The sequence below is a fragment of the Moschus berezovskii genome, chromosome 4 (assembly GCF_049115385.1).
Source record: "Moschus berezovskii isolate FMDL1 chromosome 4, NW_MosBer_1.0, whole genome shotgun sequence".
NCBI classification, from domain to species: Eukaryota; Metazoa; Chordata; class Mammalia; order Artiodactyla; family Moschidae; genus Moschus; species Moschus berezovskii.
The window spans coordinates 79,401,480-79,426,552 of record NC_142463.1 but is presented as its reverse complement, the minus strand read 5'-3'; the positions used below and the strand labels follow the sequence as shown (position 1 = coordinate 79,426,552).

Genomic DNA, 25,073 nt, shown 5'->3' with positions numbered 1-25,073 from the left:
AAAAAAAAAATCATGTCATCTAATGGTGTGACATACACCATTATTTAAGTTCCACTAAGAAAAAATTAAACTATGATATGCAATCATTTTAAGGTCCATCCTAGTCTCAAAAATGTGAAAATGTAAAAAGGTATGTCTCTAAATCAGTGTTTCTCAATCTTTGCGCAGCCAAGAGCCTCTCTAGGCATTTTTTTTCCCTAATTGTCCCCCATGAAATTTTACTGTCATAGACAGATCGCATATTTCTATATGTACTGTGTATAAATCTGTTCTTTGCATAAAAAAGGAAAATGTTTGCTTACCACCCCAAAACAAATTTTTCTCCCTTGAGGGTAGTGTCACTTGAGATTGAGGATACATATCAAAAATGCAATGAAATTACTTACAATCAAGCTCAAGTTTTATGGATGCCTGGCATTCCCTTTCCATTAACTCTTCCTTTTTAAAAATTATGTTTACACTATTTTATTAGATAAGGGGTGTGTGTGTGTGTATGTTCTGTTTTCATCTGAAGTACATTTTGCCCCCAAACAAACATCAACATTCTTTAGAAAAGAGCGAAGTTTAATCGTGGTCTCAGTAGGACTCTCTTCCTTCAATATAAGATTTATTGGCTTTCATGTTTGTGCCCAGAGTAAATATTTTAGGTTTCTGCAGAATTGTTAAGTCCTCAGACATCTGACAAGACTACTGTACAGGTAATCATGTTGATATAATACAGCTGAATGGCCTGAGGCAGGACGCCCAGTCGGTTTCCAGAGTTCTCCTTCAAGTCACCAATATGGGTCTCAGCCTGAGGAGAAGATGGCCTTCTCTACAAGATAACACTGTCTCCCCCTGCGTCCCTCCCATGCAGGAGGCTACCTGCTCCCTTGGTTAGGCTCTTCATCACACAAACTCACAACCAAAAAGAAAAAGGTGGCATAGAAATTTTTCAAATTTCTCTAAAACTAAAAGTTGCTTCCCCCTTTTAAAGAGTCTATAATTTAGATCTATAAAAAGAACCTACTTAGCACTCAATAGTCAGGAGCTCTTACCACAACCCAAAAGAATAGGAACAGTTCACTAAGTTTCTATAAAAACTTTAACAAATTTTTTAAAGCATTCATAATTAAAGGGCTCCCTGGCACAGGGAGAGAAGATCTTGAAAAGTCTTCTATTTATACCAAGTTAAACGCTGATTGCCTTACAGTTTCAGGCGTTTTCTGAAACCCCTGCAGATCATCAAAAATCACATAGTGGAACATCACAATGTTGCCATTGTTTAATGATTATCTGTGCTGGAAAACTTCACAAAACCATGGCCATTCGTTTTATCAGCCAGAAGGCAAGCTGCAGATACTGAATCATTATAAGATTTTGCACATTCCCAGAAAATTAGTTTCCAGTTTATCTCTATTTTTAGTACTTTACATCGAGGCATGAAATAGTCATTCTTTTCAGCAGCTACCAAAGTTCATTTGACATCGGATAAGTCTCTCTCCCTCCTTCTTAGAATTCAATTAAAATGCTCTGTGCTGTTTTAATTCCCAGGAAATTAAACTGACTTAATTAGGGCAGATGTCAAAATAATTAACAGGCCTATAGTAGCTAAGTATGCTATTAAAAGCATTACAGCTGTAATTAAATCGAAGGTGTAATACTTGTGAAAGAATCCTACATGTGTGTACAAGTGGAAGCAAATGAAGTAACTCTCAAAAAAATGTCACCACCTGTAAATGTGACCTTCGTAAACGAGAACTGACTTCAATGCTAAAGGTTTGTATTAAAATATATTTTTTAAAAACCTGCAATATAAAATATATGTATTTCTTAAAATATTCCTTACAAGGTCGACAATTACAGCTCAAGGATATAATAAAGAGAATACCTGTAAAAATAATGTTTAACACCAGAGCATCTTATTTTCCCAACGTTTGTTAGATGAGGAATAACATCAAGAGATATGCTGAGTTTTAATGAAAGCTTTGCATTTCCCCTCCCCTGAATCTGACAATCCAAGACATGACACAGCTCAGTTGGTAAATCATCTGCCTGCAATGCAGGAGACCTGGGTTCAATTCCTGGGTCGGGAAGATCCCCCGGAGAAGGAAATGGCAACCCACTCCAGTATTCTTGCCTGGAGAATCCCATGGACAGAGGAGCTTGGCAGGCTACAGTCCACAGGATCACAAGACTCAGACTTAGCAACTAACCCACCAAGACATGACAGGCAGAGAAACTACATGCTTTGGCAACCAAAAAACTAACTGATTAGGAAATAAGAACAAATTAATCCCATAAGAAATACTGCTTTTTATGACACAAAAGCAAGCTTTGAAAGACAGCATGTGAATAGCTCCTACTAAACATTAGAAAATTCTGAAAGAGATGGGAATATCAGACCACCTGACCTGCCTCCTGAGAAACCTGTATGCAGGTCAGCAAGCAACAGTTAGAACTGGATATGGAACAACAGACTAGTTCCAAATAGGAAAAGGAGTACATCAAGGTTGTATATTGCCACCCTGCTTATTTAACTTATATGCAGAGTACATCATGAGGAACGCTCGGCTGGAAGAAGCACAAGCTGGAATCAAGATTGCCGGGAGAAATATCAATAACCTCGGATATGCAGATGACACCACCCTTATGGCAGGAAGTGAAGAGGAACTAAAGAGACTTTTGATGAAAGTGAAAGAGGAGAGTGAAAAGGTTGGCTTGAAGCTCAACATTCAGAAAACGAAGATCATGGCATCTGGTCCCATCACTTCATGGGAAATAGATGGGGAAACAGTGGAAACAGTGTCAGACTTTACTTTTTTGGGCTCCAAAATCACTGCAGATGCTGATTGCAGCCATGAAATTAAAAGACGCTTACTCCTTGGAAGGAAAGTTATGACCAACCTAGACAGTACATTAAAAAGCAGACACATTACTTTGCCAACAAAGGTCCGTTTAGTCAAGGCTATGGTTTTCCCCGTGGTCATGTATGGATGTGAGAGTTGGACTATGAAGAAAGCTGATCGCCGAAGAATGGATGCTTTTGAAGTGTGGTGCTGGAGAAGACTCCTGAGAGTCCCTTGGACTGCAAGGAGATCCAACCAGTCCATTCTAAAGGAGATCAATCCTGGGTGTTCATTGGAAGGAGTGATGCTAAAGCTGAAACTGCAATACTTTGGCCACCTCATGCGAAGAGTTGACCCACTGGAAAAGATTCTGATGCTGGGAAGGATTGGGGGCGGGAGGAGAAGGGGACAACAGAGAATGAGATGGCTGGATGGCATCACCGACTCGATAGACGTGAGTTTGAGTGAACTCCGGGAGTTGGTGATGGACAGGGAGGCCTGGCGTGCTGTGATTCATGGGGTCGCAGAGAGTCGGTCACGACTGAGCGACTGAACTGAACTGAAACGTTAGAAAGTGACATATTCTCATCAGCTTTCGAGTTCCACCGACACTTGACATTCACTGGTCTCCTGGTATCCGCGAGGGGCTGGTTCTGGAATCCCTGTGTATTCGAAAATGTGCGGATGCTCAAGCCCCTTCCAGTCACACTGGCGGATGCGCACCCTGCGCATACTAAAGCTGGCCAACGGCATGAGAAATGCAGGCTTTTCCTCGGGCCTAGGCAGTCTTTAATCAAACGGGACGGAGAGGCAGAGCCAGGTGCACAGGGATCACAGGGGGAACGCCAGCGCCCGCCGCCCCGCCGTGACCTGGGCGGACGGAAAGCAGCCGTCTAGAGGCGCCTTCCTAGCAGATCCACCCCCCAGGCCCCCACCACCCGGGAGACAGGAAGTCCAGCCAGTCGGGGGCCCATCCTGCTGAGAAACGCGGAGGGGCGGGAGGGGACGAAGCCTGACCCAACCGAGGAGCCCCAGCTGAACCAGCGGCCACATGCGGCTGTCTCCATTGCCCAGCCTCTCGCGAAACGCAGCTTTCAGTTGCTGCTCACAGTTTCAGCAAAGTACCTCCACCTACTCAGCTCTTAAACACAGAAACAAGGGCCTACAAAACGATATTTTAATTTCTGTCAGAACCAAGGCCATGCTCGTCTGAATAAGTCAGTTACAGCAGCACTAGGCACAGGAAAAGAACAGTACAATCCCCAACACCTACGGACAATTTGCATAAAACGCCACAGAAACCCGGTTCTCAGACGCAACCCCGGAGAACAGCACCACCCAGCGGCAGTACGAAAATCTGCATGTGAGCACCGAGAGGCTCCGCCTTGGATGGCCAAAGCAGTTTCTCCTCGCTGAAACCAAAGACCCCAGTAAAATACCTTCCACCGTGCTGGAAAATCTACAATGCGAGCCTCCTCAAAGCCCAACAACTAGGCTTAAAGCAAAGGTTATTTCATATTTTCTGAGTAGCTGATACATGGCTGCCAAGTAAAATACAGAATATATGGTGCAATATTTGAGAAGGAAATGGCAACCCACTCCAGTGTTCTTGCCTGGAGAATCCCAGGGACGGGGGAGCCTGGTGGGCTTCCGTCTATGGGGTCACACAGAGTCGGACACGACTGACGTGACTTAGCAGCAGCAATAATTGAGACATACTAAAAAAAAAAAAAGTACTCGCTGTTTATCTAAAATTCAAACTTAACTGGGCATCTTGTATTTTTATTTGCAAATCTGGCGACTCCTGTCCCAAAGTACCCTCTCCTGCAGGCCAGAGATGCATTTACACAAGTCTTTCAGTCATTCAGAGGCAGTAACACACCTGTGGCAAGGAAGCTAGTGATGAGCCAGGTACACTACCACTCCCTAGCAATGGGCAGGGAAGACATTCGGTTTCACGATGCTAAAGACTAATGGGGGGAGGGATGCTGTGTGCTTAGTCGCTCAGTCGTATCCGTCTCTGCAACCCCATGTACTGTAGGCCGCCAGGCTCCTCTGTCCATGGAGTTTCTCCAGGCAAGAATACTGGAGTGGGTTACCATGCCCTCCTCCAGGGGATCTTCTCAATCCAGGGATTGAACCCAGGTGTCTGGCATTGCAGGCGGATTCTTTACCATCTGAGCCACCAGGGAAGCCCAAGAATACTGGAGTGGGTACCCCTTCCCTTCCCCAGGCGTTCTTCCCAACCCAGGAATCGAACTGGGGTCTTCTGTTACCAGCTGAGCTGGGGTGAGGTTCCAGTGCTCTGAAACCAAACTCATTTGTTTCCTAAGAAGCTAGCTGGTTTTATGTCGCCTGTTGTGCTGCCTTTGGTCTCACCCCCATCCAGTGCCCACCAAGGCCTCCTCGCTCGCACCTTTGCAGTGGACGGCGATCGCCCCCTCGGTGTTCTCGCAGATATTCAGGAACCTCCGCACGATGTTGTCGCTGGGAGTGCTGCCGTCGATGAAGAAGAGGTCGTAGTGCTCGAAGCCCGCGTCCGTGAAGCGCTTCGCCTCGTAGATCTTTTTGTTCAGCCTCACGACCGCCGTAACGTTGTGCTTTTTGAAATAAGGGAAGTAGGCTTCGGGGGCGTGAAGAGGATAACCTAAAGGGAAGCAGGAAGTGTAAGCAAAAGGCACGGATGTCGCCTCATGTTACCCAGGAACATGAAAACCCTTCAAGATAGAGATCAGTCTCAACAGAGCTTAGGAAGAAAGTGCGTTTCAGGAGACGGTGAGGTCGAAGCATCTTCCTAAAAGCAGCCATTTGAGTAACTGGAGAAAAACGCCATCGGAGGGAGAGGAGAAAAAAAAATCTGAGTATTGTAAGGAAACTCTTGAACAGTTCAAAACCTCAACCTCTTAAGATTCAAATCTTAGGATTCAAATCCCAGGCGCACGTGCCCTCCAAGCCAAAAATAAAGGTATTCATGAGGCCCTCAGGGTGCACAGGAGGCCTGGGAGGACTCTCTGTGTTTTTTCTTCCTCTTGATAAACACTTTTGAGCTACAGTTAAAGCCTTTTTGCCATATGTATAGTTTTAATCTACAGTGCATTCCCCCACTAAAGAGTATACTAAACACCTACTATGTACAAGTCACAAGTGCATATAAACTCTCAGAACACCCTATTAAGATAAAAATAGTAAACCCCATGTAACAGTTAACTAAAAGAGGTTGAGTAATCAGTTTAGGAGATATTTTCTTTTTTGAGGCGAACAGGGTCAGCCTCCAAATGCCTTCTATTGTGAGTGGGTCCAGCACCATGTGACTATTGCTGGGAGCTGGGTTACAGATGCATGACCTGTGCTTGCGTGCTAAGTCACTCTAATCGTGTCCTGCTCTTTGTGACTCTGTGGTCTGTAGCACACCAGGCTCCTCTGTCCATGGGATTCTCTAGGCAAGAATACTGGCGTGGGTTGCCATGCCCTCCTCCAGGGGATTTTCCCAGCCCTGGGATGGAACCATTGTCTCTTACATCTCCTTCATTGGCAGGTGGATTCCTTACAACGAGTGCCACCCGGGAAGCCCTACGCATGACCTACACTTGGCCAATCATGAAGGTGACCCCTGGGGGCTCTGACCACTGCAAGCCTTACCTAGTGGCCCCAGGGGTTAAAAGGGACTCATTTCTCAGCACACTGATCACCATGGCTGTAACCCATTCAGGGCATGCCAAGTGAGATGATCTCACTCAGGACCCGTTCACCACTCAGGACTCCAAGCGTGGTGGGCGGCAGCAGCAGCCAGCAAGTCGAACCAGCATTTTCTGCACTGTGTCCTTGGTTGTATTTCCTGCTGTCTCGAACCTCGAATATGCTGGTTGTTTCCTATTTTCTCTTAGTTGCAAGCCAACAAGAGGCTTAGGTGTACATGTAACATCTCCCAAACTACCTTTCCTACTGGTTTCCTGTCAGTTTGAAAAATGGGAGGCACTAAAACACAACCGGAAGAACTGGAGGCCAGAGGAGGAAGAGACACCTGTTTTCCTGCCAGGATGGCTTCTGCAGAAGAGAGGAGCTCCCAGCTTAGTTTGGCACTCCCAGCACCAGCCGAGCCTCACGGTCCCCACTCCTCAGGCCCCAAGTGCCAGCACCAGCCCTTCAGAGCTCCCAGGTTGCTGGTCTCACATTTTCCTTTCTGTTCCCCTAACCCTGGCCTTAAAAGGCAATAATAATTTCTTCCTTAATATGCTGGGTTTTGTTTTTTTTTTTCAGAGCTGCCCTTTTACTTTTTAACTTTCTTTCTAGCAAATTCCTTGGGCTTCCCTGGTGGCTTGGAAGGTAAAGAATCTATCTGCAAAGCTGGAGACCCGAGTTGCATCCCTAGATTGGGAAGATCCCCTGGAAATTGTTCAGTCGCTCAGTCATGTCCGACTCTGCAATCCCATGGACTGCAGTATGCCAGGCTTCCCTGTCCTTCATCACCTCCTGGAGCCTGCTCACATTCATGTCCATTGAGTCAGTAATGCCATCCAACCATCTCATCCTCTGTCGTCCTCTTCTCCTGCCTTCAATCTTTCCCAGCATCAGTGTCTTTTCTAATGAGTCAGTTGGTCCCATCAGGTAGCTAAAGTATTGGAGCTTCAGCTTCAGCATCAGTCCTTCCAATGAATATTCAGGGTTGATTTCCTTTAGGATTGACTGGTTTGATCTCCTTGACTCTCAAGAGTCTTCTCCAACACCACAGTTCAAAAGCATCAATTCTTCAGTGCTCAGCCTCCTTTATGGTCCAACTCTTACATTCATACATGACTACTGGAAAAACCATAAGTTTGACTATTCGGACCTTTGTCAGCAAAGTAATGTCTCTGTTTTTTAGTTTGCTGTCTAGGTTTGTCATAGCTTTTGTTCCAAGGAGGAAACATCTTTTAATTTCATCTCACCATCTTCAGTGATTTTGGAGTCCAAGAAAATAAAGTCTATCACTGTTCCCATTGCTTCCCCATCTATTTGCCATGACGTGATGGGACTGGATGCCATGATTTCATTTTTTGAATGTTGAGATTCCAGCCAGCTTTTTCACTCTCCTCTTTCACCTTCATTAAGAGGCTCTTTAGTTCCTCTTCACTTTTTGCCATAAGGGTGGTGCCATCTGCATATCTGAGGTTATTGATATTTCTCCCTGCAATCTTGATTTCAGCTTGTGCTTCATCCAGCCCAGAATTTCACATGATGTACTCTGCATGTAAGTTAAATAAGCAAGGTGACAATATATAGCCTTGATGTACTTCTTTCCCAATTTGGAACCAGTTCATTGTTCCATGTTCAGTTCCAACTGTTGCTTTTTGACCTGCATACAGATTTCTCAGGAGGCAGGTAAGGTGGTCTTCTTTAGGAATTTTCCACAATTTTTTGTGATCCACACAGTCAAAAGCTTTAGTATAGTCAATGAAGCAGAAATAGATGTTTTTCTGGAATTCTCTTGCTTTTTCTATGATCCAATGGATGTTGGCAATTTGATCTCTGGTTCCTCTGACTTTTCTAAATCCAGCTTGAACATCTGAAAGTTCTTGGTTCACATACTGTTGAAGCCTAGGCTTGGAGAATTTTGAGCATTACTTTGCTAGCCTGTGAAATGAGTGCAATTGTATGGTAGTTGCCCCTGGAAGAGGAAATGGCAGCCCAATCCAGTATATTTGCCTGGAGAATTCCTTGGACAGAGGAGCCTGGAGGGCTACAGTCCATGTGATTGCAAAGAGTTGGACACAACTGAGCAACTAACACTTTCACTTTCTAGCAAATTCCTTCTTTTGCATCCCTTCCTTCTATTTGAAATAAAGTGGTTTCCAGTCCTGCCTGGATCCTGCCGAGACATGGTCTTCCTTAGATCCTGCTCATTTCCTAAACCTCATTTTCCAGCCTTCCCTTGGAGGCTGTGAGCTCCCCAGCATAATTCCAATATCCCTTTTTGGTTTAATTTACCAGAGTTCTGCTGCCTGAAATCAAGAGCCCTAACTGGTACACTTGGCCAAGTTCGCACAAGGGATAGAGGCAGAACTGGCAGACGGGCCTAACACAGACCAAATACGTGATTTTCACAAACTATGCTACTTTGGAGCAAACAAGTAATACAGAGTTTATTTAAAATCTTCTGTGTAGAAACAGTGACTTATACACATTTAGAGAAAACAGATGCTTTTCAACTTAGGGAAAAAAAAAAACCAGATCTGTTTCCCTAGTTGGTCTGTGTGCTCAAATCATTTCCCAGCCTAAAGGGGGAAATAACAAGAGCTCTTCTATTGTGTGAGGAATGGGAAGGAGAGGGTTCATGAATTCATGGCATGGGAACCTTCCCATGGTATGATGGGCTGACAAGGGCTCCTGACCCTGGCTTCCGAGCACGCTTGGCACCTCCATGATAGCTCCTGTCATGAAGTGTGCTAATGGTTCATTTGGTACTGTCTGTCCCCTCCTCCACCAAAGCTGTGAGATCTTCTCTTTTCATATGTGAATTTCCATCATAAGTAAACAGCATTACAGGTAATATACCTAAATCTACTATCAAGAGAAACTGTGTATATCTTTTGAGAGAACAACACTGAACAGGTATCCAGATTTGGCAATAAGGCATTGAAAAAAAATCACAATAGTGGTAATAGTCATACCTAACATATACTGAGCACTTCTATATGCCAGTCCCTAAGCTAAGTGTTTCATGTATATCATCTCAATAAACCTTACAATTACTCAGTTACCAGTGCCTGGAAAAGTGAACTGACTCATGTACACACTGCTGGAAAGAGACAGAGGCAGTGTTTGAACCCTAACAATCAGATTCCCAAATGAAAGCTTTCAGTTTACCTTTGATAACAGAAATAAATGGGCTTCCCTGACAGCTCAGCAGTAAAGAACCTGCCTGCCACGGCAAGAGGTTTGGGTTCGATCCCTGGGTCGGGAAGGTCCCCTCGAGAAGGAAATGGCAACCTACTCCAGTATTCTTCCCTGGGAAACCCCTTGGACAGAAGAGTCTGGTGGGCTATGGCCCATGGGGTCACAAAAGAGTCGGACACAACTTAGCGACAGAACAGCACTCAGATTCCAGGGCCTGTGCTGGGGCTGATTTCAGGCAAAACCCAACTCCATTCTATGTTAGAAAAAAGGGATATTATATGAACATTAAGGGCTCCACTTCCTAGAGTTGGTGAGCATATATCTTAAAAATCCTCAAAAAGTGTTTCAAACAAGTTATAACCAACAATGACAATATCCTCTGACTTCTAAATAACTGTTTGTGGGTGTTTTTACTGTGTTCAGATGCTTCTGATAGGGGACTGGTTTTAGCAATGTGGAATGTGAGCTGATGGACCATTCAAACAAACCTTCTTCCGTCTGGCCGCTAGATGGAGCCCTGGCACCATAAAGCTCAAGCACAGCCCTGGCACTGACCAGAAAGATTATCAGAAAGAGGGATTGTAAAAATGCATCTCTTCCCAGCCTCTCATTTAAAGTTAGGAAACTTCAGAACAGTGAAGTCAAATGACCAATCCACCCATTCTTTGTTAAAAGTTAAAACAGCAATATAGGCAGGCAAACTGTAAAGCAGTAAAATATGTTTATTAGGTTCTAATGATAAAAATATAATCAGAGTATCTGCTCTCTAATAACACCTGTTAATGTGCCCAGCACTATGCAAGACACTTCCTAAAACATCTCTGCTGTGTGTGCTCAGTTGCTGAGTCATGCCCGACTCTTTGTGACACCATGGACTGTAGCTCACCAGGCTCCTCTGTCCACGGGATTTCCCAGGCAAGAAAATTGGAGTAGGTTGCCATTTCAGGGGAAATTAAATTTCAGAGGGGATCTTCCCCTCTCAGGGCTCCAACCCACATCTCTCGTGTCTCCTGCATTGGCAGGCAGATTTTTTTTTTACCACTGTGCTATAATATCTGTAATCCTCACCAAATGCCTGCAGTGTGTATCCTACTTTCCCCCTTTTGACACTGAGAGAAGTTGAGGAATTGGTATTAAGTAAACACAGTCAGTTAACCAATGCAATGGACATGAACTTGGGCAAACTTCACGAGATGGTGAAGGACAGAGAGGCCTGGCGTGCTGCTGGGGTCGCAGAGTTGGATATGACTGAGCGACAGAACAACAACAATACAGCCAGTTAGGGACAGAGCCGGGCTTCAACCAGCTCAGGCTATACACCTTGAGCTTCTCTCCTTAAATGATCAAGGTGACACTTCAAATTGGGGTTCTCTGTTCCAAGCTGTCTTTCTCTGTGCTTTTTACTTCCTTTTTAAGGTGGAAATGGAAGGACATTGCTACCTGAGAATTTGGGGGATTTTTTGAAAAAATTTGAAATTGAATTTGTTCTACTGCTATATTAGTCAAGTTTATTAACCAGAAAGGGGGTAGGGTTTCTCCCTTCCAACCCGTCAAAAAAAAATGTGAACAAAGATGGCTGAAAGGAATTCCTAGTTAGTCTCTGCTGACACCACACACACTTAAGATTGTTATAATGCTTTCTGCCAGATCCCAAGATTTTAGGGCTTCCTTCTACTATATCCCAGCAACAGTTATTTGAGTGTTAATTTCTTAAAAGTATACCTTTTCTACTAAAAAACCCCCTAACACGACTTTCAGCCTCCCCAGGAAACACAGGGTGTCTCGACTCAAAAAAGAAAAAAGAATGTGCCAGGATTTCACTGTAACTGGATCAAGTTTACTAATTACATCAAAAAATTTTTTCTTAAGTTCAAAAAGGACTCTTTACCTTTGCAAAAAATATAATGACACTTTCAGTGAATATCAGATTTTATTTTTTTTAATATCAGATTTTAAATGGGGATTCTGGTGAAGTATCAATATTCTACTAATTACAGCCTTAAATGAAATTGCTCCAGACATAAAAACTGACAAGTATTATATAAGCAGCACTTTCACATCTTTTTTTTCCCCCTCAGTGTGAGAGGGCACAATATATGTATTCAGAAAAGAAAAGATGTATATAGAGTGATGACTTGACAGTGGTTATTTTTAGATAATATAATTACATGTGACTTTTTATCTAGATTGCTTAAAGTTTCTGTAGTGAACATGTTTTTCCTCTGAAGTAAAATATTAAAGAACACAGAATTTGGAATCAAAGAGACCTGTTTGAATCCACACAATGCTACTTCCCAGCTCTGTCAACCTGGGCAAGTTAGGTTACCAAGCCTCCACCTTCTCATCCACAAAATAGCTACCTCCTGCTCAGGGAGTGGTTCTGATTATTAAATAGATGAAGTGTGCACAAAAGGCTTAGCATCACTCCTGGCACATAAGCAAATGGTAGCTAACTATTTCTCCATATTGTAAAATAGGACTGGAAATAATTTTAAGATTTTTGACAATTAAGAACTGACGCATAAAGTATTTATGTCCTTTTACCTTGTGATTCTTCTGAGAATTAAGAAACTGGGGCTGCAAAAAAGATATATGGACAAGTATGCCAACCACTACAGTTTTTAGAAAGTGAAAAACTGTGAATAACCCAGATCTCATTCAAAATTAAGTGATTAGCAAAACTATGGTATAGTCATTGAATGCATTCATGGAAAATTATAATGAAGATCGACATTTATCATGAAGATTTATCATTATCTATATTTATAATGAAGATCTCCATGCCATAGAAAGGAGTCTGTGATACGTTCCGTGAAAAAAAGTTGTTAAAAGACATCAGTCATGTTATAACGCCATGCTGATAAAAAAATAATTTTTTTTTAAGTCTGTGGGTGTACTCTTTAGGGAAAAAAAATGTGTGCAAATAGAAAAAAAAAAAACAGAGAAACAGAAAATTAAAATCCTCAATAATCCCACCACCAACTAATAAACCCAGAAAACATAGTTACAATTATAGATCACTTTTTATACTGCTAATACTAGTTCATCTGCATTTTCTTCTTTTTTAAAAATGAGAATCAGGCATTGCCTCTATAAAAATATTTTAAATGTTTTTTTTTTTAATTATACTCCTCAGCTTCTCTCCTAAATGGTAAAATTCTTTCAGCTTCATGCAAAAACAAAGCCACTACAGAAACCATATGCCTACTAAAGTTTTCTGGGTCTGAGTTGGGTCATTTTGCACAAAAGGGAGATTTAATCAATCCTGTCTTGAAGACAAACTCTGGAAAAGCAGTTCCCTCAGGCACTTAACAAGTTATTCCTAATAATCCAACAGAACAGAGGTTAATCAGTCAATGTCTGGAGTGAAAAAGACTCATGAGCAAATTTGTGAATAAAAAGATCTAACTCTGGCTTCAGTACAGCAACCTCCTGTTTGTCAGGAGGATTACCCACCCCCAGAGGAAAACCATAATTCAAGCGAAGTTCCCTGGGAGACAGATGATAGGTATGAAATGATAAGCACATGTGTGGAAACGCAAACAAAAGATCAAATCCAAATGCATGAATACCCATATACAATGAAACTATATTTTGTAATAAACAGTTATGATGATGATGATAATTTAAAGAAGAATAAATCTAGAATAGGGGTCTTAAATTATGTTTCTTTGGAGGACTAGAGTTCCAACTGTAGACCAGATGGGGGCAGGAAAAAGATGAGTTATTATGTTCATGGGTGATATTTTTTAATTTTATGTATTTCTCCCATAAATTATTCTTTAACCTTTGGTGCCTATCATTATTTGTGTCTAGGGAATGTGAGGTTAAAAAAAAAAAAAAGGTAAAAAAAATATATGCTAATGAGGAAACTCACATAGCCAACCCTATTTCATTCAAAAGGCTTATTTTTTATTAAATTTATTTATTTTTAATTGAAGAGTAATTGCTTTACAGTACTGTGTTGGTTTCTGCCAAACATCAATATGAATTAGCCATAGGTATACCTATGTCCCTTCCCTCAAGAGGCTTATTTTTAGTCTTTTTTTCTTTTTCCTGAATATGTATGCCTCTGGCTATACAAAGACTGCAAATAAGTAGTTTAACTTTTGTCAGCTGGAAGATTGTTCCTAGTTGTAACGATGGAACTGAACAGATCAGTGTGGTAACAAGGTTTAGAAGCTATACTCTGGGCTGAAGAACGACCAGTTCTGCATATTACTCTGTGAACTTGGGCAAATTCCCTGCTCATGAGCCTCGGTTTCCTCCTCTGTGAAATGGAGACAGTGCCTACACCACATCGAATTGTGTATGCACTAAATGGGATGATGCTGTGATTAGCTGGCAATCAGCACACAGTAAGCACTTAATAAATGACCCCTATCATCACCATCATCACATTATTCATCGTGTTGTTCCCAAAAGAATACTGCGATGTGCAGCACGCCTCCACCACCAAATAAATCTGAGATCAGCTGACAGAATTCATCACCCTGCTTATTGTGATCAGCTGGTTTCTCAGATTCTTCTTTAATAATTGGGTCAAGATAAAGTGAACACCCTATTAACAGCAACCTACAAATTTGCTAGTTTTAAAACAGTGATAACAGTTACGCTTACTAAACTCTAAATTTAACATACTAATTACTACTGTTCAATTTTTCAATTAATAAATATTCTTTGGAGAATATTACCAAAAGAAAGGATTGTCAGGAAATCAAGAAATGAAAGATGAACTAAAACAAATTTTTGGAGGGTAAAATGAAGAAAAACCTACCATTTTCAATTTTGCTTTTGGGATGCGGTCCACTAAATGCTAAAAATTTTCCTGGAACAATCCAGTTGAAGTCACCATTTTCAACTCGCTGGGAGAATTTTGTGAGAAAAGAGAAGAAAAATATTTTATAATCCTTATACAATTCAGAAAACCCTTACAAATAAAACTGCTTTTCACTCTATTAGTACTAGACTAACTGGACATATATGAAGACAAAATAATACAGCTTAAAAACACATCTGATTCTCAAAATGTTTATGCATTCAATCCGCTTCAGAAAATTTTTACCTAGAAAAGTTTAGAAAACTTTATTTAAAGTGGAGATACTTTGCTGAAAATAATTTTGTCTCTTGGCTACTCTGCAATGAAAATGAAATGAAAACAAACATTGCTTGTCCTGGCAAGAAATAAAGGCAAACAATAGAAGACATAAAATACAAGCAATTTCCATGAATATGGTAAACATCCTTTAAACAATGAAAAAAAAAATCTAAAAATATCTGGGTCATGAAGAACACACCTCCATTTTTTGTTTGTTTTTGTAGGTTTCTATATTTTGTCAGTGCTGATCTTTATACTGGGAAACAGAAGTCAGGAATGAGAGACAGAGGCTCATCAAACCCTCATGGTATACCACAAACTGGAGACAGCCAGGGTCTACTGCAGGGGCTACAAGCCCAGCAGTTACAAGGGTCAGGCAAGAGACATCAGCTCAGTTCAGTCGCTCAATCGTGTCCGACTCTTTGCAACCCCATGGACTACAGCACGCCAGGCTTCCCTGTCCATCATCAATGCCCAGAGCTTGCTCAAACTCACGTCTATCGAGTCGGTGATGCCATCCAACCATCTCATCCTCTGTCATCCCCTTCTCCTCCTGCCTTCAATCTTTCCCAGCATCAGGGTCTTTTCCAGTGAGTCAGTTCTTCCCATCAAGTGGCCAAAGTACTGGAGCTTCAGCTTCAGTATCAGTCCTTCCAATGAATATTCAGGACTGATTTCCTTTAGGATTGACAACTTTGACCTCTTTGCAGTCCAAAGGATTCTCAAGAGTCTTCTCCAACACCACAGTTCAAAAGTATCAATTCTTCGGCACTCAGAGTTCTTTATGATCCAACCAACTCTCACATCCATACATAACTACTGGAAAAACCATAGCTTTGACTAGATGGACCTTTGTCAGCAAAGTAATGTCTCTGCTTTTTAATATGCTGTCTAGGATTATCATAGCTTTTCCTCCAAGGAGCAAGCATCTTTTAATTTCATGGCCACAGTCACCATCTGCAGTGATTTTGGAGCCCAAGACAGTGGCCTGCTGCAGGGTCAGGGACACTAAATACAACTACATGTGCACAAGTCCTTTCGAAGGAGGTCGCCATCACCTTCATTAACCCTACCATAGTTTGGTCTCAGGCCAAAAAACAGAAAGGGAACACAGCCCAGCCCATCAACAGAAAATAGGATTAAAGATTTACTGAGCAAGGCCCCACTCATCAGAGTAAGACCCAGTTTCCCCCACAGTCAGTCTCTCCCATCAGGAAGCTTCCATAAGCCTCTTATCCTTATCCATAGAGAGAAGACAGAATGAAACCACAATCACAGAAAACTAACCAAACTGATCACATGGACCACAGCCTTGTCTAACAATGAAACTATGAGCCATGCCGTGTAGGGCCACCCAAGGCGGACAGACCATGGTGGAGAGTTCTGACAAAACGTGGTCCACTGGAGAAGAGAATGGCAAACCACTTCAGTGAATACTGAAGTGCCTTGAGGACCCCATGAACAGTATGAAAAGGCAAGAAACATAAATAGAGGCAAATGCTCCTCAGTCCTAGCCAACTGGCCACAGGAAAGTTGATTGAATAGGACCGATCTTCCAACTGGATGTTCATGTAAAATCTCTCTCTATTTGAAATATTTTAAATTAAGTTTTTTAATACTAGTAAACCAGATAAAACACATGAGTGGACTGACTTTAATCAACAGCTCTGTCTCTGCTCTACACACTCTAGGACCCTCAGGAAACACCTGAAAACCAGGCAAGGGGTTGAGCATCCTCCCACTACTCCTTTATCTCCGTCACTTTCTTCCCCTCCTGGTGTGCCTCTGAACCCCTGGAACACTGGGGCAGGACTGAGGGTACCCAAACTTTGCATGCTCCCGGGACACAGTTGTGCAGTGCATCACAAAAGGTATGTATCTCTTCTCCCCACAAGCATTGTTTAGCCCACCCTCAACCCCTACTCCCACCCCACCACCAGGTGCAGCTTCCAGTCTCCAAGTCTCCACCCTCTATAGCACTGCATAGGTACCTCCCCAGGCAGGGAAGGAAGGCAGTTCTCTCTGCTGGGCCAAGGTAATCCACATAAAATGCTCTGTCCTCCACCACTCGGCACAGACCTCAATGTGGGGATCTGTGTCAAATACAGTCTGCACTCTGCTGTAAGAGCTCATGTGTGCATGTACATGCTCAGTTGCCCAGTTGTGTCTGACTCTTTAGGATCCCAAGAACTGCAGCCTGCCAGGCTCTTCTGTCCATGGAATCTTCCAGGCAAGAATACTGGAGTGGGTTGCCATTTCCTCCTCCAGGGGATCTTCCCCGGGACCAAACCCACCTCTGCATGTCTCCTGCATTGGCAGGCGGATTCTTTACCACTCAGCCATTTAAAGTAATGCCACCAAGGAAATCTGGAGCCTCTACTTTAATCACTTATACTGCCGATTGGATTTGACTTTCACAAAAACCATAACTTAGCTGTGCAATTTTCATGTTTAAAATGCAGATGGTTCTTTCCAGATATAAAAAGTTATAAATGAAACTTTACATGACACCGTGTAAATGTCTGAATTGCATTAATCTAATCATGATAAACATAAAATCTCTATAATGTCCTAAATAAAATCTTAAAGATGCTATGAGTGTTCGTGCCAAATTAAATGCCAAGCATTGCTATCTATTTAGAACAATTTTAATAAAGAATATAATATATAGCTGTTTATGATAATTAAACATTTTCTTATTTAAATAAAGCAGTCAAATTAATGGCCCAATACCCTCTCAAGTAATTTTTAAACTTAAAACATTTTAAAAATTCAAAAATAAAGGTGTGCTGTAATCACCAAAAGGCTAAAACCAACTATTTATGAACAGTAGAAGAAAACAGGTTCCTATGTTTACTATTCCTGTATCCTTGAACAGGAAGTGGGCCTACATAAATACATTGTGCTATGTCTGTTTATTCGGATTATAGACATCTGTTTGGTTAAATAGTAACCTTCTGTAATCAATTATATGGAGAGAGGCAATAGACTCGCTCACAAAACCAAAAGAATATGTTGCCAAGTCTGCCTACCCAAAAACGTTAGATAAACTTTAAATAATAGTGGGTTACGTTTAGTAGCTTGGATAAGGTTAATGGTGTAAACAATAAGATTTAGGTCTTAGATCCAAATATAACAAAAAAAAATTAATAATAAAATTACAGCTTTTAACTGAATAATACATAAACTTACTGGTAAGTTTCCAAAATTAATATCCATGCCTTCCTTCACAGTAGATTATACAAATGTCAATATTTATCAATTATAAAATACTTATGATGACACAAGCTGGTTTTTCTAATTAAATGTGTGTGCCTGTGCATATGAGTGTGCACATGTGCACACACGTACACACACGCACTTCCAAGAAACCTAGATCAGACAGGAACTTAAGGTACTTTCCAACGTTACCACGTTTTACAAACTAACATCTAGGCAAAGGTGAAGTGAGAGAATGATTTTACCTTTTCCAATCTAAGCCTACAACCTATGTAGAGAAACCGCAGATGTTCTTCACTGCAAGAAAACCCCAAAATGGAAATCTGAGTTCTTGAAACTGATACATTTATGTATTAACATTCATGTAACTCTGGGATACTTGAGCTTACAAAAGACTCACCACATTTCTTTGGAATAGTTAACTCTCCTGGTGCATTTAGTTTGCAAAAAAAATAATTTGCAAAGAAAAAGCAATCAATGTTTCTTGCAAAGTAAAAGAAAAACAGCAAAAACTGAAAAATTTCTTGAATAAGAATTAAATGAAATCTAACTTGATTTGAACACATGAATTTTTACAACTTCTAAGAAGGTGGCAGTCTCTGAAAAGAATACTGAAAAACATTTGGCCATTTTACCACTATAAAAAACAGACAGTAAGAGAGAAAAGATAGACCTTGGGTTGACAATTACTGGACTGGTTCCCTTTATCAACATATGTGTTTTCTAATACAATACAGATAAACAGTTTTTAAGCATGATTCAAAATTCATTAAAATATTTGCTAAGCCTTTATTATATATCAAAGACTATAATTTGGTATCATACGTAAAATAAAAAATATTCCCTCTGTTCTCTTAAGGAGTATAAAAACAAGTAACAAATAACATTAATAAGAATAACAGCAAACACATATACACCACAGGCTCTGCGCTAGGCACTACAGTATTACATGCAACTTGTTTCCTTAGGGCAACCTTTAAGGTTGGTGTTATTACCATCTCCACTCTACCCATTGCTATAGACTGAATGTTTGTGCCTTCCCAAAATTCACATGTTGAAACCAAATCCCCAGTGGAATGGTATTAGGAAGTGGGCCCTTTGGGAGATTAGGTTATGACGATGGAATCCTTACGAATGGATTAGTGACCTTATAAGAGACCCCCAGAGAGCTCCCTCTGTGAGGACACAGGGAGGACATAGAAGAATCTGGCCATCCATGAACCAGGAGGAGGGCCATTTCCAGGCAAAAGTTCTGCCAGTGTCTTGATCTTGGATTTCCCAGCCTCCAGAACTGTGAGAATAAGTGACTGTTGTTTAAGCCACACAGTCTACAACTCTTTGTTACAGCAGGTTGAACTAAGACATTCATTAAAGAAAAAGTTGCATTAAACTGTGGTAAGTGTTATCATACACGTAAATAAGAGGTTTCATGATGGCACAAAGATTATTTTTAAAATAAAGACAGAACTACAAGGTCTTTTTTATTCATTAAAACACCTTCTTTATATTTCCTTACTTTCTGAAACAATGAAATAGTGTTGACATTATAGTCATATTGCTGCTGCTTCTACTGCTAAATCGCTTCAGTTGTGTCCGACTCTGTGCAACCCCGTGGACAGCAGCCCACCAGGCTCCTCCATCCATGGGATTTTCCAGGCAAGAGGGCTGGAGTGGGTTGCCATTGCCTTCTCCGATAGTTGTATTACATAAATACAAATATGCTGTCATGACTGGCACTTTGTGAGCTTAACGCAAAGTAAGTATTTGAGGTATTTGGTTTAAATTAAGTCGCCTCGCTATTTAGCTTTAAATAATAATTATAACTCTAGATCATTACTTTAGATCCTCTTGACCTGCCTCTTGAGAAACCTGTATGCAGGTCAGGAAGCAACAGTTAGAACTGGACATGGAACAACAGACTGGTTCCAAATAGGAAAAGGAGTACGTCAAGGCTGTATATTGTCACCTGCTTATTTAACTTATATGCAGAGTACATCATGAGAAACACTGGGCTGGAGGAAGCACAAGCTGGAATCAAGATTGCCGGGAGAAATATCAATAACCTCAGATATGCAGATGACACCACCCTGATGGCAGAAAGTGAAGAAGAACTAAAAAGCCTCTTGATGAAGGTGAAAGAGGAGAGTGAAAAAGTTGGCTTAAAGCTCAACATTCAGAAAACTAAGATCATGGCATCCGGTCCCATTATTTCATGGCAAATAGATGGGGAAACAGTGGAAACAGTGGCTGACTTTATTTTTCTGGGGTCCAAAATCATTGCTGATGGTGACTGCAGTCATGAAATTAAAAGACGCTTACTCCTTGGAAAGAAAGTTATGACTAACCTAGACAGCATATTAAAAAACAGAGACATTACTTTGCCAACAAAGGTCCATCTAGTCAAGGCTATGGTTTTTCCAGTGGTCATGTATGGATGTGAGAGTTGGACTGTGAATAAAGCTGAGCGCCGAAGAATTGATGCTTTTGAACTGTGGTGGAGAAGACTCTTGAGAGTCCCTTGGACTGCAAGGAGATCAGTCCTGGGTGTTCACTGAAAGGACTGATGTTGAAGCTGAAAATCTAATACTTGGCCACCTGATGCGAAGAGCTGACTCATTTGAAAAGACCCTGATGCTGGGAAAGATTGAGGGCAGGAGGAGAAGGAGATGACAGAGGATGAGATGGTGGGTTTGGGTGGATTCCAGGAGTTTGTGATGGACAGGGAGGCCTGGCATGCTGCGGTTCATGGGGTTGCAAAGAGTCGGACACGACTAAGCGAATGAACTGAACTGAACTTTGAGACGAACAGTGTCGTAGAGGGAAAGAGGAGCCCCATGTGGATGACTGCATCACCTCTAAACACAGAAAACATTTAGGGGCCTTCTCCCACAGCCCCATCCAGTGAATGCCCCTTCAGGGAACAAGAATCTCGTGCATGTGTGTAGGTGCCTTTCCAGTGCTCAAGACATCAAGATTTGAGGCCATCAGCATATACGTGGTTGTTGAATTTGGAGACAGTCCCCTCACTCATGGAGAATGTTTTGAACCAGAAGTCAAATGGCCTAGAGACCAGTAGCATTTCTGGTGGCCAAAGGAAGAGAAAGAACCTGCAATGAAGCCCGAGACATGTCCAGAGATGGAAGGAAGAGAAAAGAAATGTCATTTCAAGAAATTGCCTATCGTAATCAATAAATTTTCTCCCTGGAGTGTCACTACAAAATCTTAATTAATATGTCTTGTTCATTTGCATTGAAAAGTAGATACTTTTAACAGACAAAATATCTTGAAATGTGTTATACTCCTGCCTTTAGAACTTATTCACTATAATTCATCATAAACATTTAATGACAGCCCACTATGAGTATTCCGTGCTACCAGGCTACTTATTGATACAAAAATGAGTGAGACACGGTTCTTGACTTCAAGTACCCAGAGTGCAGGGATGTCACAGGTGTGTAAACACAGCATCACACAAGGCTGTGTGAGAAGAGCTCCCATCGAGTTAAGAACAACTTTGTTGTTTTTGTTGTTGTTTTTCAGTTGATAAGTCGTGTCCAACTCTGGGATTCCATGTACTACAGCATGTCAGGCCCTTCTGTCCTCCACTATCTCCCGGCGTTTGCTCAAAATCATGTCCGTTGAGTCAGTGATGTTATCTAACCATCTCATCCTCTGCCACCCGCTTTCTCCTCCTGCCTTCTATCTTTCCCAGCATCAGGGTCTTTTCCAATGAGTCGGCTCTTTGCATCAGGTGGCCAAAGTATTGGTGCGCATGAGCATCAGTCCTTGAATGAATATTCAGGGTTACTTTCCTTCAGGATTGACTGGTTTGATCTCCTAGCAGTCCAAGGCTTAAGACATGCAAATACATAAATACTGCACGCAAGGGAGAAAAGGTCACAAGGAGGAGAAAGAAGAAACAAGAACATGTGTGAAGGCACAAAAGTATGAAGAAACACTGCCATCCAGGGAGCTGTGCAGATTGGGTGTGAGGAGGAAGGCAAAAGGACAAACATGGGGAAGATGGCAAAGCCCATGTCCAGAAGGGCTTTCTGGGCTGCACTCAGGTATGCATTTCCTCCACACTTTACCTGAGGGTAGAGCCCATGGAGGACTTAAAGCAGGGGAGTGATATAAGCAGACTTAATTTCTAAAACATGGTCTCTGAGAGTGATGTGGAGACTTGACGGAAGACACCCAAGGACCAAGAAAATCCCAGCCAGTCCCAAGCATTCAGAATCGACTGACACTTTCTCACAAACAGTTCCCAGATGGGCTCCGTTGCAGTGCGGCCAAGAAAATGTGAAATCACCTTCTAGAAGAGGCGATGATAGCAATAATGATGACTTATGAATTGCTGAATTGCTAGAGTCTCAGAAGCAAAACTTTCCACATTCAGCCTGTCATAGATCAGCGAGAAATGCTGCACAGACAATCTGACAAACATAAAGATGGAAGCGTGTGGGAAAGGTCAAACATGATAACACCTGCAGAATGAGGCCCAAGAATATATGGAATGTATGACAGCAGCTGATAAGAACAAAGTCTCTAAACCCACCCACGGAGACACGAAATCACAGGGCACCTTCTGAAAAAAATATTGGCCTGGCAAATATACTGAGCAAACAGGAAGTACTTAATAAATGTCTGTTCAATAAATTAACTGAAAAGCTACCAAATTGAGGCCATAAAGAGTGTGATGCAGCTTCTTGTTTCTCATGTAACAAACATTGACCTGCATACCTTATTTCTGTAGAACAAAGCCTCCCCATTGGTTTAACAGAATGGAGTTGCCTGGGCTGGGGCTGGGGCAGCCTGGGTTCCCAGGCCAGTCGCCAAAAGCTGCAAACTATGATCACACAGTGCTGATCAAATACGGTCACATTTTCCACATGTGCCATAACGAGAGAAAACAAAAGGAAGCCCTGTACTGTGACTCCACTCAAATCAGCAGGAACCAGTCTGTCTGTCATCAGGCCTGCCGAAGCCAAACCCAGCTCCAGCCACTTCCATCAAGTAACCCGCGGTAAAGAGATGGCCCAGGTTTGCCAGCACGTAAAAGCACCACATCAAGTTATTAATTACTTGATATTCTGGGAAATACCCTCATAATGATAAAATAATTTCATAGAAAGCATTTTTTCTCAAAATAAAGGAAAGACTTATGGAGGAAAAACATAATGGCAGAAAGGAAATAGCTCAAAGAAAGAAGTCAAAGCAAGCTCTTTGCTTTTGAAGTAGGTTTTACATTAACTTGAAGCTCTAGCTGATCCCCAAAAGATATTTAAAGCTGCTCCTCAAAGTTGCATAGGCCAAATTCTAGATGCAGTCATAAATGCAAGGCACACTGATGAGGCAACTCCAAATCCTGCCATGGAAGCTCCATTTACTTTGCCTTTCTCTCCGTCTCTCCTCCCCACAGCTAGAAATTAGGGTGCCGCTCTGTGAGTCATCTGTGTATGCCCAACAAAGGGACATCATCAAATATGGCAAGCCTTCTTGTAAGTAGTGGAAAGTCCCATCTTGTTTAGGGGACAATCAAAATAAGAAACTAAAGATACAACTTCAAATTCTCTCTGACGAATAACAACTGCTTAAGAATAGCTTCATTAGTGAGCGGTGGTATTTAAATAAGGTCTTACTCGGTAAGGATAGTTCCCCACAAAGGAACAGAAGTTGACCGAAGGCAGATTCTGTATGTGGGTGTTACTTCAGGGTCTTACAAACAGAATATTTTCCTATACTTTCAATATTCACTAAGCTTTACTGCTAGAGAGGATATACGTCCTCACGTACCTATAGACACATAATTTGAATAATCATACTTTTTCATCTTCACCGTTTTTCCCTAGAGTTAAAGGTCTATTTTAATTTTTTAAATAAACTTATTGATGGTTAGATTTCAAAGGAGTGACTGTTCTTAGTTCTCAAGTTCTTGGAGAATATCTTAAGAAACCTGTTGGAAAAGGGGACACTGATTCTTAGCAGAAGTTTTTGGGCCCTCATGTTGCAGTTACTTTTTTGATCCTCCCAGCATAGCTCCCAGACTATATCTATTTGATCAGTACAAATATGATAAAAAATAGTTCCACAACAGCTTGGCAAAGGACCTAAGGAGACCATATTTTAGAAAATACTTTTGTTTATCAATAATTTATACAATGGACTATTTGTAAGTCATATAAAAATAATGTAAGAGCCTGAAATATCTTAGTCCAAACCTTCTAAATAGAATAGAGCCTTGAAATTAATTCTTACGTGAAAAATTAAAACACTTGAAGTGGCAAGATGTAACCTGTTCCATCATCCTGGGCTTTATGTCATTTATGATGGTTCATTGGCAAGCCTGTCCTTGGAGAATCTGCACTTTAGCTATGTCTGGCTACCAGGCACTCGAAATGTAGCTGGTCCAAACTGAGACATGCCGCAGTATAAACTACACACTGGGTTTCAAAGGCTCAATTCAAAATTAGAAATATAAAATACTCCATTAATAATTGTTACATTGATTATATGTCAAAATATTATTTCTGGTACAGCACATTAAAGAAAACACATTATTAAAATTAATTTCATCGTATCTTTTTACTTTTTTAAATGCAGCTATTAGAATTTTGGAATATATATATTATATACACAAATATGATTCTCATATTTCTATTGGACAGCACTGCTCTAGACCCTTTTGCAGAATGAGCAGAGTACTTCCTGTGCTCTGCTGACCTTGTCACGAACAGCATTAGAAGAAGCATTCTTATCACAAGACTCTCATTTAGGATTTCCCTGGTGGTACAGTGAATAGGTGTTCACCTCCAAGGCAAGGAACACGGGTTTGATCCCTGGTCCAGGAAGATTCCACGTGCTGAGGAGTTACTCAGCCTGTGTTGCACAACTACCGAGCCTGACTGAGTGCTGCAAACTGAAGCCTGCGCCCACGCTCCACAACGAGAGAAGCCACCACAGTGACAAGTCCACAAACAGCAACAAAGAGAACCCCCGCTCACCACAACCAGAGAAAGCCCACGCACAGCCAAAAATCAGTAAATAAATAAAAG

The 25,073-nt window shown here is 41.5% G+C and overlaps 1 protein-coding gene across 7 annotated transcripts in view; it reads right to left on the bottom strand.

The window, feature by feature from the left end:
* CDC14A (cell division cycle 14A) overlaps positions 1-25,073 on the bottom strand; it is a 180,894-nt gene that overhangs the window by 55,973 nt on the left and 99,848 nt on the right. For all 7 annotated transcript variants that reach the window (XM_055403615.2, XM_055403616.2, XM_088835517.1 and 4 more), the window contains 2 exons: positions 14,479-14,566; positions 5,245-5,475 (listed from right to left, as the gene is read on the bottom strand). In XM_055403615.2, coding sequence (XP_055259590.1) covers positions 5,245-5,475; positions 14,479-14,566 — 319 coding nt within the window. The remainder of the gene's footprint in view (positions 1-5,244; positions 5,476-14,478; positions 14,567-25,073) is intronic.